This window comes from Momordica charantia (assembly GCF_013281855.1).
Source record: "Momordica charantia cultivar OHB3-1 chromosome 10 unlocalized genomic scaffold, Mcharantia_2.0 BLBB01000010.1, whole genome shotgun sequence".
Classification (NCBI taxonomy): Eukaryota; Viridiplantae; Streptophyta; class Magnoliopsida; order Cucurbitales; family Cucurbitaceae; genus Momordica; species Momordica charantia.
The window spans coordinates 1,326,033-1,345,274 of record NW_028275158.1 but is presented as its reverse complement, the minus strand read 5'-3'; the positions used below and the strand labels follow the sequence as shown (position 1 = coordinate 1,345,274).

The 19,242-nt window shown below is 35.0% G+C and overlaps 4 protein-coding genes across 4 annotated transcripts; all 4 read left to right on the top strand.

The window, feature by feature from the left end:
- Positions 1–114: 114 nt before the first annotated feature.
- Positions 115–1,531, top strand: LOC111011405 (embryo-specific protein ATS3A). Its single transcript, XM_022285142.2, has 3 exons — positions 115–285; positions 387–494; positions 815–1,531. The coding sequence occupies exons 1-3, from the start codon at positions 145–147 to the stop codon at positions 1,247–1,249; spliced, it is 684 nt and encodes a 227-aa protein (XP_022140834.1). The 5' UTR covers positions 115–144; the 3' UTR covers positions 1,250–1,531.
- Positions 1,532–4,341: 2,810 nt separating this feature from the next.
- On the top strand, positions 4,342–8,504 carry LOC111011611 (uncharacterized). Its single transcript, XM_022285456.2, has 7 exons — positions 4,342–4,581; positions 4,722–4,829; positions 5,751–6,112; positions 6,638–6,705; positions 7,112–7,338; positions 7,460–7,567; positions 8,181–8,504. Exons 1-7 carry the CDS (start codon positions 4,417–4,419, stop codon positions 8,502–8,504), a joined length of 1,362 nt encoding a protein of 453 aa, XP_022141148.2. The 5' UTR covers positions 4,342–4,416.
- A 1,788-nt stretch (positions 8,505–10,292) lies between these two features.
- Positions 10,293–13,102, top strand: LOC111011501 (Peptidase family M48 family protein). The gene is made up of 3 exons (XM_022285289.2): positions 10,293–11,701; positions 11,955–12,103; positions 12,696–13,102. Exons 1-3 carry the CDS (start codon positions 10,757–10,759, stop codon positions 12,943–12,945), a joined length of 1,344 nt encoding a protein of 447 aa, XP_022140981.1. The 5' UTR covers positions 10,293–10,756; the 3' UTR covers positions 12,946–13,102.
- A 4,014-nt stretch (positions 13,103–17,116) lies between these two features.
- Positions 17,117–18,722, top strand: LOC111011424 (3-ketoacyl-CoA synthase 5). The gene has a single exon (XM_022285163.2). It carries the CDS (start codon positions 17,117–17,119, stop codon positions 18,563–18,565), a length of 1,449 nt encoding a protein of 482 aa, XP_022140855.1. The 3' UTR covers positions 18,566–18,722.
- The last annotated feature ends 520 nt before the right edge of the window (positions 18,723–19,242 follow it).

Sequence of the window (19,242 nt, the reverse complement as noted above, 5' to 3'; positions counted from 1 at the left end):
TTTTAAATAGTGGTGTATTGGCACAGTAAATGATCGGTGGTTAATGAAGAGTTTCTAAAATTTAATGACTTAATAACTAAGTATTTTTTTCGTTATAAAAACCAACGCATCATCTTTAGCGAGTAGTAGTACTGCCATCGGAAAATGGAGAGGGCTCCGTCGCCTCTGCTGCTGCTGCTGCTGCTGCTATCTTCCCTCGCCGTCGTCCGCTCCGCCGCCGTTGTGTCGGCTCCGATCAAGACGCCTTCCGTCGCTCCCAAATCCCTTCCTATCAACTACATCCAGGTCTGTGTTTCAACTCTCTTTGTTCTCAACCGTCGATTTTGTAATTTTCTTTCGACTTTTTGGTATTTTACTTTTTTTTCTTCCCCTTTCGTGTCGCGAAGGAAGTCGGAAGCTGCGCCTACGAAGTTACCATAGCTACAAGCTGTTCTTCAGCTCCATTTACCACCGGCGAAATTGGTGTTCTGTTTGGAGATTCTCATGGAAATCAGGTTTTCCTTCTCTTCTGGCTCTTTCCTTTTTTCATATATGAAATTCCTGCTTGTTTACGGATCACTTTTAATCGAGACTGTGAAATAGTAGGGTTTTAAACTAGTAATCGTATGGTTTTTACTTTTTAACCTCTTTCTGAGAATAATTTTCCCCGAATCCAAACGAGACTGTAGGGTTTGTTTCTAATTTTATAAACGATGGTTCTCACCAGTTTTTGTTTTCCCAATCAATCTCTAAATAGAGATAAACTATTATTTTCCTTTGATGTTTGTTTTGTGCTATTTTGATCTGATGAAATGATTTTACACATCGGAAATAGATCATCGAGAAAAAGTTGAATAACGGAGACAAGGTGTTTGATAGTTGTAGCACAGATAGCTTTGTTCTAAAGGATCGACCCTGCAGTGTTGGAATCAGTTATATGTATATCTACAAAGATGGGGCTGAAAATTGGGTTCCAAAATCTGTTGAAATCTCTGGCTCTGAAACCGAGCCCCTGCTGTTCAACTTCAATTCCTCCATCCCAAACAACACTTGGTTTGGCTTTGATGTGCCTCCATATACTTTCCCGCCGCCGTCCGACGACTCGCCCCCACCTTTTCCCTGGTTGTCTCCTCCGCCACCGCCGCCTGAGCCACCAGTGGAGCCTGTGTTTCCCCCACCGCTTCCTCCATCGTCCTCCAGCAAACTATCAGGTCAGAAATGGGGTATCATAGCCGGGATTCTGGGATTGCTGATTGTTGCTCTTCCGTGATTCTGCTGCAGCAATTTGCTCTATGTAATGGTTTGGTCTGTAGTTCTTCGTTTATAGTATGGTTTTAGTACGTAGTTTTGTAGTGGTGGGTCACCGGTGATACTATATTTATGTTTCATCCCCTCTCCACCATGTTTAAGTTATCTGTGTGTGGTTTCATAATTCAGAACGATGCTGAAACTTCATCTTATTCAGCTGAATGGGATGTATGCTTTCAATTTAGACTCGTAACTTTAATGGCTTATATTTACTCTGCAACTATATAGATGGTGTTTTTATTTATTCTTTTCCATTATTTATTTTGGGTGGTGGTTGTTGAAATCCAACAACCGAGACAACGGCTAAAACTTTTATGTGAAAATTACACAAGGGAATTTATGAATAAATGGACTAACAATCTGATAAAATAAAGAAACGCCGAGAAATATGAAAAATTATTGAATGAGGTCACGGAGCCCGGCGCAAGCTTCACACCCACACCCAAGGAAAATGAGGAAAGTACTTGACTTTCACCCAACAATTTTGTCAAAAACTACCCTTAAATATTTGATAATTGATAACTAAGAGATAAATGAAAAATATAAAGGTTTTTTAAAAATGATAGTTGTTAAATATTTAATGATGGTAAGAATAAGGTTGTTTTTTACTATTTTCTAGAAAAAAAACGATTTTATAAAGAAAAATTTTCAGTATTAACTTCTGATAAAATGAAAATAAATAATTTTATAAAAAAATTTAAATAATAAACTTGGGACAAAATTAGTAATTTTATCCAACGTTTTTTCTTTAATTACCAAAACTATCTTTTCTTTTTCAAAATTATCAAAATAACCTTTCAAAAAATAAGTTTTTATGTTACTTTAATCGTCCGTTTACCTTTCCATGGAACCAACCTCCGTTAAAAAAGATAAATGAATTATTTTATAAAAAAAAATAGTGATGTTTATGTTATCTGTTTTCAGTCTTAATATCAAATTTATGTAACTTGAAATATGAACATGTGAATAGATAAAGATAAAATAGAATTTAATATTTTGAAAAAAATAGATGATATATTATTCTCGTCTAGATTAATCTAAATATACTAAAATTTTAAATGGTTTGAAAAAGAGAAATGATTCGAGTTGTCGAAATGAATTAAAATAATTTGGACTTCGGCTTTCCTAAAATTGTCGAATTGGGGTGTATTTTTCAACAATATTTTAACCATTTTTTTTTTTTGGTTAAACATCGAATAAATTAAAGATAAGTCAACCTGAATTTGCTGAATTGATTAACCTCCACGTGTTGTAGTAAAAGATAATTTCAATTTTAGTCCATAAATAACAAGTGGGTGAAAAATGTAGAAACGTCTCTACTGAAGAAAACGACACCGTCCATCCATGTATCGACTCGAGAGGATAAAAATATCAAGTGATATTTCCGTAATTTCCAGATAAAAACAAGAAGGCAATTTCGTACAAATTCGAAAAATACAGAAAATTTTTGCGTAAATTTGAAATTTTTATCGAAACGACGGCGTAGTGCTATTCTCAAAGAGAAAACTACCTACACAATCACCATTGTCCTCGAACAAGATAGACAACAAGATTTGCAATTTTAAATCATCATTGTATTTCCTCACAAATTTAAATAAAGATCATGTGAAACTCTCCTAAAATTCACAAAAAGAAAAAAAATAACTACTTTTATCCAAAGAAAAATAAAGAAGATTTAAATGAGTCCACGTGCAAAATTAAACTAAAAAAAATTCATACACAAAATCAACTATGGAACTAAATTCGCATATTTAATAAAAGTTAAATTTCTTTCGATAATCATTTGGTTTTAGATAAATTTCAAAAAAAAAAAGGAAAAATTAGTTTTCAAAAAGAGTTTTTTAAAATCTGATTTTTTCTTTTCAAACTCAACATTTTTTTCTTTCTCATATTTATTTCTAAAAAAATTATTTTTTCCTATAATTTTTTTTTATTTCTAAATTTCTCTTTCTCTCTCTAAAATTTTCATATTTTGAATATTTATTGTTACTTGTCTCTCTCCAAATTTTTATATATTTTTGTTTTTTTTCTAACAGGTCAATTTCATTTATCTCTCTAAAAATTTAATATTTTTCTTAATTTTTTCCTCTCTACAATTTCCTCTTTTATAATTTTTCTTTCTCTTCGTAATCTCTTTGAAAATTATATTTTATTTTATCATTCAATTTTCTTTCACTCGAACTTTTATTTATCTTTGTATTTATTTATTTTCTCTAAAAGTTATATTTTGAATCTTGTTTTTATCTCTAAATTAGTTTAGAGAGACGTAAATAAATTTGTATTTTTATGTCTCTATAAGAAAATTTCTGCAGAATTGGGTCCCAAAAATAGGAAATGTATGTCCCGACCCTGTCCCCGATTCCATTTTTTAAATAATTAAAATATATTTATTACACATTTTTATACTTAAATTATAAAAATAATTATAAATAATTATAAAACCAATAATTTTTCTCGAGAACATCTCTCGGACTCAAGAACGAGGTGGAGACGGAGACTACAAATTTTCACGAGCATCAGAATGGGGGAGAGAATCCTCACTCGCATTCACACCATTGTCATCTTTACTCTACATTAAATTTTCTCTATTTTCAATTTTCTAACTTTTTAAAAACAAAAAACTAAAAATAGTTACCAAAATGTGTTTTGGTTTTTAAAAACAAAAAACAAAAAAGGGTTATCTTTTTGTTTTTCAAAAATAGAAAACCAAAAACCAAAAACTAAAAAAAGAAAAACAAAAAACAAAAATGGTTATCCAATGAGTCTTAAATTTTAATGCCTCATTCATCTCGAGCCTTATCAAATTCGTATAAAATTTACATTATATAATATACTTTTTCTAATAGCTTAAAACTTTAGACATTTCTAGTCTCGGTACTTTAAAAACATATTATTTTGGTGTCTATATTTTTAACTTTTGTTTATTTTAATCTGGTAAAATAAAATAGCTTTTTTTTTTACTATTAAAATTAGAAAATAGTCAGAAATAAATTTGCGCATTTATATCTGTTGTAATAGGACACTGCCACTAGTTGGTCGAAACGACGTGGTTTTCTCGTAGACGGAACTTTTTTTTTTTTTTTTTTTGGGACTTCCCCGTAAAGAAAAAACCTACCTACCCAGTACTCAATGAAGCTCTCTGAAGTCCGTTTCAGTGGTGCGAAAGAAAGCTCTGTAAAAATGGCGACGCTTCTTCCTTTCCTCGTCTTCACTTTCTTCGCCATTTCTGCCGCCGAATCAACCGCTTCGCTGCCTCAAGCTGCTCCTAAATCCTTGACCATCGCCTATATTCAGGTTTCGATTTTCATTTTCCCTCTCTTGTTTCTTCTATTTCTGCTCTCGTTCCTAGGTCGATTTGCTTGTATGAGTTTCTCTGAGGCTGGAACTGACCGTATTGCTTTCTTCTTCCTCTTCTTTGGTATTTTCGCGTGCAGCAAGAGGGAGATTGCAATTACAGGGTTAATATAACAACAAGCTGCTCATCCCCTTTCTACAATAGTGCTGAAATTGGAGTTCTGTTTGGGGACGCTCATGGAAATCAGGTTTGTTCTTCGGAGATTTTATTTTGAATTTCTTTTGCAGTTTCTGGAATAGGAAATCCCAATCGTTCATTTCGGTTGATTCTTATTTCATCTGTGGAAGGTTATAGACTGTAGATAAGACAATTAGAAACATCTGAATTAGTAATTAAGCATCTGAGTCCTATTGCTGAAGTTTCATCGAACATGGATATTTTTCTGGTTCTGCTTTTTGTTATCTCATGGTCAAGTTTTATAAATTCGAGTTTTGGATTGCAAGAAAAGAACAAAAGAAAAGCCGTAGAACATGTCGAATTTCCCCTTTCCCTTTTAAAGTGGTATGTTTTAGTCGTCAAATTTTACCTAAAAAATTATTTCGGTCATTATCGTTATTTTTTCATAAATCAAAATGCATTTAGAAATTCTAAATCTAATCTATTACTTGAGGTTTTAAATAGTTGTTCATGTATATATTTGTTGATTACAAAAATGAACATAATATATGTATATCTTATATTTTCATCACTTTTTAAAGTTAGGGAATGCTTTTAAAGATTCGAAATCAAACTAAAATTTTAACGTAGAATTGTCTTCAAAACCTAGAAGAAAAAGAAAATATTAAATTACAATTTTAGACTTGGTAATTCCTTCCTCGAATTTTAAAAAGTATTTAGTAGGTCTTTAATCTTTCTACGTATTAACTAATAAATCTACAAATTAAAAAAATATCCAATATTTCTATAAAATTTCAAGCTCGTTTTTTAAAATTTAAGAATTTATTAGACACAATATTGTAAGTTTAAAAATTTATCGGATACTTTGTAGTTTGAGACCTATTAAACATGTTTTTAAAGAAAGCCACCGAGTCCGACCAACCTTTACGAAGATTATTTTTTCTTTTTAAATTATGGTTAAATGGTTGATTGATTTAGCAATTGAAACCAGATCTACGAGCCAAAGCTGGAAGTTGAAAGCAAGAATGCATTTGGAAAATGCAGCAAAGACATTTTTGAAGTGGTAGGGCCATGCGTGGACCAAATATGTTTTTTCTATCTTTACAAAAATGGCTCAGACGACTGGATACCAGAGACTGTACAAATCTCAGGCTCTGATATCAACACTGTTGAATACAAATACAACTCCTCAATCCCACGTGAAACATGGTATGGCTTCGACGACTGCGATTACTTTCCACCGCCGTCGCCGCCGCCGCCTCCTCCCCCACCGGCCCCCTCCGCGGCCGGCCCTCGTCTGCCGGCCACGTGGAGATGGCTTGCTTATGCAATTCTGTGCTTCTCCGCAGCGCTGTGATGTCCGCCGTGGTGTGGTGGGTTAGATATATTTTTATTTTTGATCCACCGTATTAGCAGTGGTTTTGATTGGTCTATCTAAAAATATTAAATCAAATCTGATGTTAGAATTGGATTTGATGGAGTTGTTATGACACAGTTGAATAACTGATCACCAATATCTGCTATGTATGTTATTACTTTTCTTTTTCCAAATTTTTAGAGTTGAATTTCAAATTAATTGAACTTTATCAAATCAATATGCTGCTTGGTGCTTGCATATTCAAAGAGTGTAATTTGAGGGGAAAAGACAAAACAAGAAAAAACAAAAACAAAAGCTCCAAATTTCAAAGATGGACCCAGTAAGCAAATACGTAACTTGATCATCTTTTTCTTTAATTTGACTTCTAGTTTAAATTTATTTTGTTTATTACGATTGGTTTTTTTCTTTTTCAATTTGGTAGGCATTCAATTCAATTAAAGAAAAATTATATAATTTATTTTTTGTTAAATTACAAGGTTAGTGTTTAAACTTTTCTATAGGGTGATTAATAAGCAGTTAAACTTTAAAAAGGGTCCAAAACTAAACCATGAAGTTGCGCCATTTATGTGTTATAAAACCATCTTCCCTACCATTCTTTGCAATTTATTTATTTTTTAATATCCGTGAGTATTTAGATCAGTTTATGTATATCTCGACTAATAATCTTTCAAAAAAGAAAAAACCTTTTTAGTTCAACTAGAAGCTAAAACCGACCTTGGAAGCCACGTATAATCCTTTTTTTTTTTCATTACGAAACATTAACTATTATATAAAACGAAAATTTAGAATTTATTTATATTTATTTACACAACTCTGGAATTTTTTTCTCTATCATTTTTCTTTATTGACACTGACTGTCTGACACCGACCCTTCCAAGTTCCACGTGGACTAACGAGAGATTTTCAGAAAAAGAAAAAGAAAAAAAAAGGACGAACGATGGAGAGGGAGAGAGTTTTGATTCTTTGAATACAAGTGTGGCCTTCCACAAACCGCCTCGCGTACGATTTCTCTGCCTCTGTAATCTTCCGCGTGTTCGTCTTCTCCAGGAACTCCTCAGCGCCAAAGAAGCAGACGGAAGAAGAAATGAAGAGACTACTCTGTTTTCTGCTCAGCTCCGTCTTCCTTTTCGCTCTTTCAGAGGCCACCCAATTGCTGCCTCAACCCGCTGAATCCTTCAATTTCAATTTAACATATATTCAGGTCTATATTTATCGGTTATTCCTTTTACATTTTGCACTCATTTTGATTCTTTTTGGCCTATATCTGACAACGATTTTATGTTTTGCTTTTGCGCCTTTGCTGTGGAATTTTCGGTGTAAAGCAAGCCGGGAGTTGCTCTTACTCGGTTGTTATATCGACGAGCTGTTCGTCACCTTCTTACACTAGGGATCACATCAGTCTTTCTTTCGGCGATGCTTATGGCAACCAGGTTTGCTTTCTTTAAATTTTAATTTTCCCATTGATTTTCTCGGAATAGAACGCCCTAATTTTCAGACATTCGAAATGGTTAACGAAAGAAATCATAGATGAAATTTGCATCGGAGTTTCGTAATATCCGTTTTTCTTGCAATGTAAAAGCATATTAGTTGCTCTAGGTTAAAGTAACTGATTGGTATTATCCTTTATCTTTCTGGTACCAAATGGAATAGAAATCAAATCAGGGGTTTATTTCTCGATTATGATGGGATGGTAGCTTGTTGATTTATATGTTTCAGAACTTAAAAAATCAGGTTTGTATTTAGTCTTATATTAATATCTTTGAAAAATCCAGTCATTAGACCAAGTTGAGCAACATCATATAGCCCTGAGACGTCCAAAACTTCCTAAAACATTTGGAAAGTTTCAAAACATCATTTGTTCTAATGTTATAACATACTGTTCTTTCTAGGAATTTGAAAGAACACCGTGTTTATAATTCAGAAACCATGTAAACTCTCTTTTTTCTCACATAAATTTGGGAATTTCATATGTAACAATTAAACATTGAAGAAGCCTGCTTTGTATGATGAGTCGTGATTCGTGAAATTCGACTTGTGTGCCAGATTTATGTGCCAAGGATTGATGATCCATCCAGAAGAACATTTGAAAGATGTTCAACCGATACATTTCACATAAATGGACCTTGTGCTTACCAAATATGCTACGTCTATCTTTATCGCTCTGGACCAGATGCCTGGATCCCAACAACAGTGAAAATCTCTGGTGATAATTCTAGACCCATCACATTTAACTACAACACTGCCATACCAAATGACGTATGGTTTGGGTTTAACTTGTGTGGACATGCTTCGTCTTCAAACCGTTTATCAAGTTGTATGTGGTTCATATACGTCATTGGAGTGTGGATTCTCGCTCTTCTCTTGTAAGTTTATGTTATATTAGGACGCATTTCATATTCTATACTTGATAAGAATGCATTTTGATGTAGCCCTTTTAGCATATAGAACATGGATATAACTGACTAGAAAGCAGCATTAGGAGTGTTCTTCTGTTGTGATGTTGTTTTAAGGCAGAGGCACTTCTTGGTGACTGAGAATCTTGTCTCCGGATAAGCTTTTGGATATCTGGAACTAGGGAACAGAAACATTTTCTGGTTTTGTTTCTAGATACTGTCGGCCTTTGATTCATGTGGGATTCTTGTTTAGTTGGCTTTTTTCCTAAAGAACGTTGTTATATGAACTATATTTAAGATGGGTTATTGCTCCATTCGAATCTGTTTTGTGGTTGGGGAATGACTGGCTGGGACTTTGGGTCAATGGTTATCCTTAGAATGACGTATATAAAAGTTATATCCTGATTTTTTCCCCTCTGAGTTCAACGCAATTTTGAGGGTAGAGATTGGATAATTGACCTTTTGAATGGTAACCTTATCCATTAAACTGACGAACTATATTCAGAACTATATTCAGATTGGTGGTTGCATATTGATTGGAATTTTTTGATTCCCCATCTCAATAAATTTGAGTTTTGTGAGGTTTAGACTTGGAAATATGAGTTTAATATATATTTTGATTATGCAAAATGAGTTATATAAATCTAGTTGATTGAGTCTAGTGGTTATCCTTAGTCAAGTCACATACATTGTCTTCATAAAAATAATATGAGAAATAGTTATACTATCACTGTGAGAATAGCTCAAATTACCTTGTTTGAGTTCGAAAGTTTAATCTCAAATCCCAAATCCCACCTTTGTTGAACAAAAGGAAGAAATAAAAAAAACCACTTTTTATTTTCTGTTGTAGTAATTTGAACTTCTTACCTCAAGTCTGTAAATAAATGCTTCGACCAATTCAACTATACTTGTGTTAGCATTGATAATGCACTCAACTAAACTTAATTTCTTAGATTTCAAATACCAATAATTACTCTTTAGTCTTAATTTTAATTTTAACCTAGTAGAATGAATACTAAAAAGAACTTTCTCTCAAAAAAAAAAAAAAGAAAAAAACTAAAAAGAACTTACCTAAACTTAATTAGGTGTGTATTCAATCTCCGAAGTCTAGTTTTGCTCATTTATTTTTAATCCGTCTGACCACCTATTTTGCTTGGAGATCATGTCCATGTATTTAATCATCAATTATATGAGTGTGTGAAACATTTTAGAACGCATAAGATTTTTTTTTTAGTTGACCTGTTGATCATTTTTTTCATCTTACAGATTTTAGAGAGATATTTTCAATTTTGTAATTTTAATGGCAAGTGTTAAAGGGTAAAAGGGGCCACTTCGACCAGTGAAAGGAGAAGAGCTATTGGGCAAAATGCCCTTATAGAGATGGGTGTTTGATTAAAAGCCCAAAAATAAAATTTTGGGGCAAAAATACAAAATGCCCCGTTAATTTTGGATGATCGATCTCTATCATATTGATTTTCTTAGATGATCGATCACTTTGACTTGTTGATTTTCATTGGCCTCAGTCCTATTGATCTTTGAATTATCGACATCGACACCTAACTTGTTCGTCTTCTTATTGACTTCTGGCTTGATCTTCCAATTTGATAATAGGAGATTTTAAGAGGCAAAAGTTTTATTTTTCATTTCTAAAAAAACTGCTGAATGCTGATACAGTATTTAATTAGAAAAAATATAAATAAATTTATTGAGGGAGGGGTATGATTGTCATGAAGACAAGACATTTTGCCTTATATTTTATTTTGGGTATTTGGACAAATATGAACCAAAATTGTATGAACAGTGCGCAGCAGCCCAATTACCCAAAAGAGATTGAAGAAACGAAAGAAATGAAGACTCGGGTAGAACTAGAAGCTTAGAAGATTCTCGACCTGAAGGCTGAATCTGATCCATTTCGAAGGCAAAATATTAAGATGATGCGTTCATCCATGCCCCAGCGGCGCCAAATCGTCGAAGTATCGGCTCGCCACCGTCGGGATGACCATGCAACCAAAAACTTCCACATTAATCCGGATTCCGATTTATCATCGTTCGATCCCTCTTTTTCTGTTTCTTCTTCCACTTCTCTTCCTCGCTTTTGATCCTACTTTCCCCTCGTCGGGAAGATTCTCAACAGATGAATTCGGATACTCTTTTTTGAGAGACTTATTTTCTTCTAATTGAATCTGATCTATTGGATTTCACATGTGTTTTTATTAATCTAGAGATATGAGTTGCTACAGAAGATCCAAGTTTTCATTTGATGCATTTCGGAACCTGTCCTCAAAGATTTTTCCCAAGGATATAATTCGAGATCATCCTAGGTCAAGAATTTCCCAAAAGGGCTCTTCGTTTACGGCTGGGAAACAGTCTAATTCTTATGGTTTCCAACCGGCTTCTCCAATAATACGAAGATTTGGTCAGCAAGTTGGAGAGAATAGGAGGCTATACAATCCCTTCTTGGGTGATTCCAAGAGATTTTACTATGTTGATCGCTACCGCGTCCAGCATTTTAAGCCCAGAGGACCTCGGCGATGGTTTCAAGATCCAAAAACTGTAATGATAGTCGTGTTTGTGGGTTCTGGAGTATTTGTCACTGTGTATTATGGGAATTTAGAAACCATACCTTATACAAAACGAAGGCATTTTGTGATCTTGTCCAGAGCTATGGAGAGGAGGCTGGGAGAGTCGCAATTTGAGCAGATGAAGGCAGCTTTTAAGGGTAAAATATTGCCGGCCGTACACCCAGAAAGTGTGAGGGTAAGATTGATAGCTAAGGATATAATTGAGGCATTACAAAGAGGGTTGAAGCAAGAGAATGTGTGGAGTGATTTGGGCTATGCATCAGAGGCTGTGATAGGAGCACCTGAAGGCAGTGGCCATGAGACATTGATGGCGCTTAGCGATGCCGGGGCCGAGAGGGTGGAAAGTAAATGGTCCCGCGAAGATGAGATTCTTGATGACAAATGGGTTGAACGCAGTAGAAAGAAGGGTCAGGAACAGGGGTCCCAAGCAGATACCTCGCATTTGGAAGGATTGAATTGGGAAGTCTTGGTGGTCAATGAACCGGTTGTTAATGCATTCTGCTTGCCCGGTGGGAAGATCGTTGTCTTCACTGGCTTGCTCGAGCACTTTAGAAGTGATGCAGAAATTGCAACTATTATTGGTCATGAGGTATGTTATGCCATATCATAGTATCAAGTTCTTTATTGGAGATGATCTATAAGACTAGATGTTATTAGAGTTAAGAGGAGTATTGTGTTATGTAGCTATTGTGAGTTTGAATTTCAATATTTTTTCTCTTGATTCTTTCATCAATATCAACATTTTTTGTTCTTGAACTTGCAAATGTACACTTATCTCACTGCCTATTTAGTCATGCCATAATCTTTAAGAATCTTGGGTGGATCATGTTTTCATCAATTAGGTTGGGCATGCTGTGGCTCGACATGCTGCAGAGGGTATCACAAAGAACCTGGGGTTTGCCATTTTACAAATTATCCTTTATCAGTTCGTCATGCCTGATATTGTCAACACTATGTCAGCTCTTTTCTTGAGGCTTCCATTCTCTAGACGGTAAGTTCAGCATACTTTTCTTTAATCTTTCTTGGTTATATTGATTTAGTTATAGTTCGTGGTTAGATTTTTTTTGTTTTGCATTACTTCAATATATGTGTGTGAGTACATAAACATGTTATTTTGCCGTCATCATGCTATCTGTTATTTGTTCAATGAATTACTTAGCTGCTCTGCATCAAAAGATTTGGTTGTAGACGAATAAATATTCATTTGATGAACAAAGACTAGAAGTATCTTAGCGCCGAAGAGCTTTTCTTTCATTTAGTGCATCTAATTACCTACCTTTGAATCATCACGAGATGAATACGAAGGCCTAAGGCCTAGTACATTGCTCATTTTGGTTTTGTTTTATATGATTTGTCAAGCATTCCACAAAAAAGTCTCTAGTTCGAGCATCTGAAAATACTTGAAGGGTGATTAAACTGAGGTGGATTTGGGATTAGTTTACAGCCTGTTATTTCTGCCTCCAGGATGCAACCATTATAGAGTGATCTATATCATTATTATAAAAACAGTTTCACCGAAGAACTCTGTCCATCTACCAACGGGTTGGGTTCAAATTCTGATACCGAAATTTTTATGCCCTCAGGATGGAAATGGAAGCGGATTACATTGGTCTGCTTTTGATAGCCTCCGCTGGATATGACCCTAGGGTTGCACCCACAGTATACGAGATGTTGGGTAAGGTAACCGGTGACTCGGCTCTGAGAGATTATCTTTCTACTCATCCATCTGGAAAGAAGAGAGCTCAGTTGCTAGCTCAAGCCAAGGTTATGGAGGAAGCACTTAGCGTTTACAGAGAAGTAAGAGCCGGTGGTGGGGTTGAAGGCTTCCTATAGGACTCCCAAAACTGCCCTAGAAATTCAAAACAAGTTGATGCTGAGTGGAAGTAGATAGACTTTCCTCCTGTATATTGTGCTATTAATTGTTTAAGCATGATATTAGATTTATAATTTTTTTTTTTTATTTCAGCCATATGATCAAATGTTTCAGTGATATCTGGGAGTTGATTTACTTGCTTTAGACTTTTCTCCTGAAAACCCCTTTACCCTTCCACCAGGTTGAATTAGCGATATCCATAGAAACTTGTTATTTTAAAAGAATGAAACTACAATAACACTCACGGTGAATTTGGGATAGCTTTTGAGAAAAATGCTTTCCAGTGAGGATCCTGCACGAGTTCTTCTCTAAGCAGTTTATGGTGCTTTTTAAGTTATTAGGATTTTCAAAATCATTTTTTTATCTAATGCTTTTAATTTGTTAAAAGAACTATTTGCCCTTTGAAAAGGTTGGTGTTTGTCACAAACTTAGAACCACAAAATTTTCGTACCAATATGGTTAATCTAACAAGAAGGAAGTAAATGTTGACGCGTTGGATCTGTTCATACCTTTCCCCAGTTGTGTATTTCAGCATGGTTCAGTTCCATCTATGCAACTTTCCAACCCAATGACACAAAATGTTTAGTAGTTGATTTTGCCAAAAAAAATAAAAGGTAATTGTCATCCATCCGTGGGATTAATGGTGAGAGAGTGATTTAAGGAGGGTTAGGGATTAACATTGATGGAAACAAGTAATGGTTGAGGACTAGGGGATACATCGATGGATACCGTGAACGATGTAATAACATAGTGGAAAGAAGAAGAATAGATAGATTGTGAACAATCTTTTGTGATGAATATTTTGTCTTTCCCTATGATGCTGCAAGAATGATAGTCTAGTTGGAAGAAAGAACAATTCAACTTTATTTTAGATATGCTAAAGGAGACATTTAATGAGCTTTTTATGATATGGTTCAGTTTTATAGCCACTGAATAGACGAAATTCTTTCGAGGTTGAGATTGGAAGGCCAACTATAACCGAGTTTCTAAGACCATCAGAAAAGTTGAGTTTGGATCGTTAGGTCTCATTCTTATATCATCAGTTTCATTTCTCAACCACCAATCTCACGTCCAATACAAAAATCATATTTTTCAAAATTTAATGCTAGTCTTTTAGCACGTCATGCACCTGATATATATTTTAATGTAAAACAAAATGTATAAATTTAAAGTGTGCATAGAGATTCAAAATATAGAAATAATATTTTTTGAAAAAAAAAAAATATATATATATATATATATATTAAATTTCACTTTATTAATTTATTTTATTATCAACCCAATTCAATTTATTAAAAGCTACATATCAGTAAATGATGAATGGTGTGAGGACAATACTAATAATTGGTAAATAATGAAATTATGTAATTTTATAATTTAAATTTGACAATATTTAATGACATTGAATACTTTAAAAGTAGTATTTATCTTGATAAATTAAAAAACAATAAATTGACATATTTTTAATGTATTATGTTATTGTTATTAACAAGTAATTTATTTTAAAAAAATATACCATTTTTTTTAAAGTTTCATAAGTTAATGTAGGAACTTAAATTAATTTTAATATATATTACAATACTAGGATATACAGAAAAAAAATTGCCACATCATTTTTTTAAAAATAAAATCTGCCACAACTAATAGCCGAAGAACTAAAATAAAGTATCTTTTGAATTTCAGGGACAGGGACAGAATATATCTATTATCCAAACCTTAGGTACGAAGGAAAGTAATTTAGCCTAAAATAAAGGTAGGATTGTTGGTAGTGGAGAAATATGTCGATTACCGCTGAACTATGTTCGTTTTGATAGTACCAAATTTATTACTTGTTTTATTAGTGATAATATGAATTTGAGTAGAGAAAGGAGAGGTGAGCAAAAAGAATTGAAAAAATTGAGTCAAATAATGGAAACTTACCAAACTAAAGTCGGTCGATTGATTCGATAAAAATCACGATCGGACCAATCGGTGAGTTGGTTCATATGAACCATCAAGAACTGACTTAACCAACCAATCGACTCTGGTTAATAAAAAAAATATATGTAAATTTTTCTCGCACGCGTGTTTATCTCGTACTAAGTGTTAAGGTGTTTCATTTTCCAAAACTTCACACTTCAATTGCCCCATAACCACCCACTGCCATTCTCGAGTTCTTTTCATTCTTCTTCAATTTTAAATTATTTTACTTCTTCTTCGTTGATAACTACCATTAGTTTATAAATATATGAGCAACTTTTGAAGTTGGGATTCAATTTCCAAATCGCCTACCAAACCTATAAAAAAATATTGAAAATATAAAATATAATTTTGTTTTTCATATCACCTCCATTGAAATAAAGAGAGAAGTCAAACAGCTCATTAAATATCGTCCATTATTTCAGGTCGGGAAAAGACATTATCAATAACTTCGTTTCCGATTGGTCTATTTGAAACATGAAAAGAATTCATTGATGATTTTCTCTTTTGGTGGGAAAATTAAAGTTCTCATCACTTCCCAACCATCTCTTCAACGATCAAGGCAATATAAATAATTGTTTTTCTCAACTTGTTAAGAATTTTTTAATTCTGGCGTTCCTATCTCTTTTTATATTTATAAACCTCACATCATATTCTTAAATGATAATCATCTGACTAACAATAAATTAGAGTCAAGTATCTTACACTAACTCAAAACTTGACAATTGTCCTGTCATATAGGATTTCAATTATGTCGCTTATAACTATGTTTAATGATATAATCTAAAGTTAAAGAAAACAAAGTGAAAATCTAATTGGATCTCCAACTCAATGCACTATAGAATAAACTTGGATTAAGTGATGGTTTATACTCGAATCAATTATTAGGGCATATTTCTTGATGTTGATGCCAACACCGTCATTAATTGTCTTTATTAATTGAATGATGTGTATTAAGTTTTTCAAAAACTTTCATGGCTTTGTTTTATATTTCATCCAAAATATCTCACCCCAACTATTATTCTAACACCTAAAAAAATTCCACCCTCAAATAAAAGACTATCGAACCTCCTCTCAAATAGTCATTCATATATTATACTCTCAATAATATTGTCAAGAGCTTGCTCTTATCCAAAGTCAATTACTCTTCTATAGAGCAAGCACACATTACTTGTCTGAGAAAGCTAAGTTACGAATCACATTGTGGTTATTTAGTATTAGAATGTCTATCATACCTTAACCATCCTCCCCTCTCTAGTTGAACCACTTTTGTTTCATATTTAAGAATATTTGAGGCTCACTACTTTTGTTCGGCACCAAAGGTCCATTAATACGACAAAGTTTTTAGCATGATGTTTGATATCACTTTGTGAGGGCCAAAAACCTCTTCATATTTCTTTAAAGATATGTTCATGACTTTGATTTTGATTTCATCCATAAAATCTCATAGTATTTGTCTTTATTTATATAGACTTCCCTTTCTGATACCTGGTTAAGATCACCACTCAACCTAAAATATTAAGCTGATAGATTGGAGATAAAAAAACAAAATACGAAGAACACAAAAGAGAGAAAAAGGAGGGAGATGTGACTTAATCTGAGATGGAAGAAGAGAAAATATAGGAGATATAAGTAATTAAAAAGAAAACATTTATCTGGACCACGGTATTCGAGGAGCTTTCTTCGAAGTTTTCTCCATTTCTAATCTAATATTGGAACAGGGTTGGCATCCCCAATGGTCAAACAACATTAAGTGGCAGGCTGTAGGCGAGGGGAGAGCAGCATTCAATAAGGTAAAGAGTAGAGGGAGAGAGAGAGAGTTAAGAGTGGGTGGGTGGGTGGATGGGTGGATGGGGTGTTGGGGAACCAAACAAAAGGTGGGGCAACCAAAAGTCACTTCCTCACCATCTCCTGATTCAACTATGTTTTTCAAGATCACAATTATCTCTCTTTTTTTTTTCCTTTTTACCTACTGTATTTCTATTTAGTACTGTAATTTCTTTCCTATATATACTGCTTTAAGAGCTCAGTACAGAATGTGGAAAACATTACAATACAACTCTGTGTGTGTGTGGTGCTGCCTTTTTTCACTAAAATTCAAAAGCCATACCTGCACCGCCATTAAGATTCCCATTTCTCCATATCGCCACCTCAACCTTTCCTCCATAACCAATGGATTATGCTCCCAAGGTCAGCCATGGCGGCACTGTCCTCCATTCCACTCAATTATTCACACACCTTCGCTTGACTTTCTTCCAACTTCTAAACTTTCTCGTTCTCATTCTCGTGAGTTCCATTGAAATTTATATTTTCTTAAAAGGATGGAACCCCATTTTCCACATCTTCCTACTCCTGTCTTGTTATGTCGTCTTCATTATCATAAAGCCTTCCATTCTGAATGCTCCTCGTTCAGTTTATTTAGTTGACTTCTCATGCCTTAAACCCCCAAGCTTCTGCAGAATTCCCTTCTCTTTTTTCCTAGAAAATGCGACTTTGATTGATACTTTTGATAGCGATAGCATCAGTTTCATGGCCAAAACTCTCAAATCTTCTGGACAAAGTGAAGAAACATGTCTCCCTCCAGCTTTACACTTCATTCCACCCAAGACCCATCAACAGGAATCCATCAATGAAGTCCATATGGTGCTGTTTCCTGTCATGGAAGATCTTTTAACCAAAACCCATCTCTCTCCTCGTGACATTGACATTCTGATCGTTAATTGCAGTGGCTTTTGTCCTTCTCCTTCCCTCTCCTCCATAGTTATCAATCGATTCTCCATGAGAAGTGACATTAAGAGCTATAATCTCTCTGGAATGGGGTGCAGTGCAAGTGCTGTTGCCATTCAATTAGCTGAAAATCTTCTTCAGGTCCACGAGAACTCTTATGCCATTGTGCTTAGTACAGAAATTTTGTCGAACGGTTGGTATGCAGGAAAAGAACACTCTAAACTACTCCTGAACTGTTTCTTCCGTATGGGAAGTGCAGCTATTCTACTCACAAACAGAAAAGAAGCGAAAGATTCTTCAAAATATAAACTACTTAAAACGCTTCGAAATCAGACATCATTCGACGACAAAAGTTACCTTTCAGCCATTCGCGAGGAGGACGCGGACGGAAAACTCGGAGTCTCTGTGACACGAGATACGCTTCAGGTTTTCCCCGAAACTCTCCGAACAAACATAACCATTATGGGTTCTTCGATCTTGCCGCTGTCGGAGAAACTCCGTCACGGCGTTTCCAGGCTGCGAAAGCGATACGTGGACAAATCGCAAGAAATTTACGTGCCGAATTTCAAGAGCGTGATTCGGCATTTTTGCTTGCCGGTATCGGGGGGTCCGGTGATAAGGGCGATCGGAAAAGTGCTGAAGCTTAAGGAGAAGGATTTGGAGGCGGGATTGATGACTCTCCATAGATTTGGGAACCAGTCGTCTTCTGCGCTGTGGTATGAACTTGCGTATTTGGAAGCTAAAGAGAGAGTCGAAAAAGGAGACACGGTTTGGCAAATAGGGATGGGCACTGGGCCCAAATGTGTTAGTTTGATTTGGGAGTGTGTGCGGCCCATTATTGGAGAGTCCAAGAACGATCCATGGGCCCAAGCAATCGATCGGTATCCCATTTAGGCCCATTAACCTAGAAGATCTTGATCTTTCAATGGATGTAGTGTAGACCCAACTAATAAAATTGGTTTTTTCCTTGCTTCCTGTTTCAATATGAAAATTCGTTGATATTTATGATTATTTTATAGTAATATATTATGGAATTATAGATGTTGATGCATGGATTTTGACCCTCCAGCTCTTCTTCTCGCACACACCTAACTCGATGATAAGGGAATCGATACGTGCAAAATCAAACCGATCTAAATCGGTGTGACCTTAGTCACACGGACTCCGATGCTTAAATTAGCGAGGGAGAGTTGAGAAAATAGTTAGCTAGGGATGAGTCCCTTACCCTTCACGGGTGGATCTCACTGCTACTTATAGCCGTGAAGATGATTCCAGAACCTTCGTAGCCAAACCCTAATTCGGCTCTGCAGGGCCCGAGGGATCGTAGATCGTAGGCGGGAGATTCATGGGCTGGGCCGTGGGCCGAGCAGGGGTCGGGACCGAGAAGTGGTCGGGACCGAGCCCTCTCGGCCTGGTTAGTTTTTCGCCAGTCGCTTTCCTCGTTCTCTGCCCCGGCGTTAGGTCGTTCTTTGGGCCGGCTCATTACGTCACGGGTCGGTCTCCCCCAATCAATGATCTCAGGCTTCAACTCCTTGTCCCGTTTCGGGTCGTTTTTGTTCTCCATAACAATG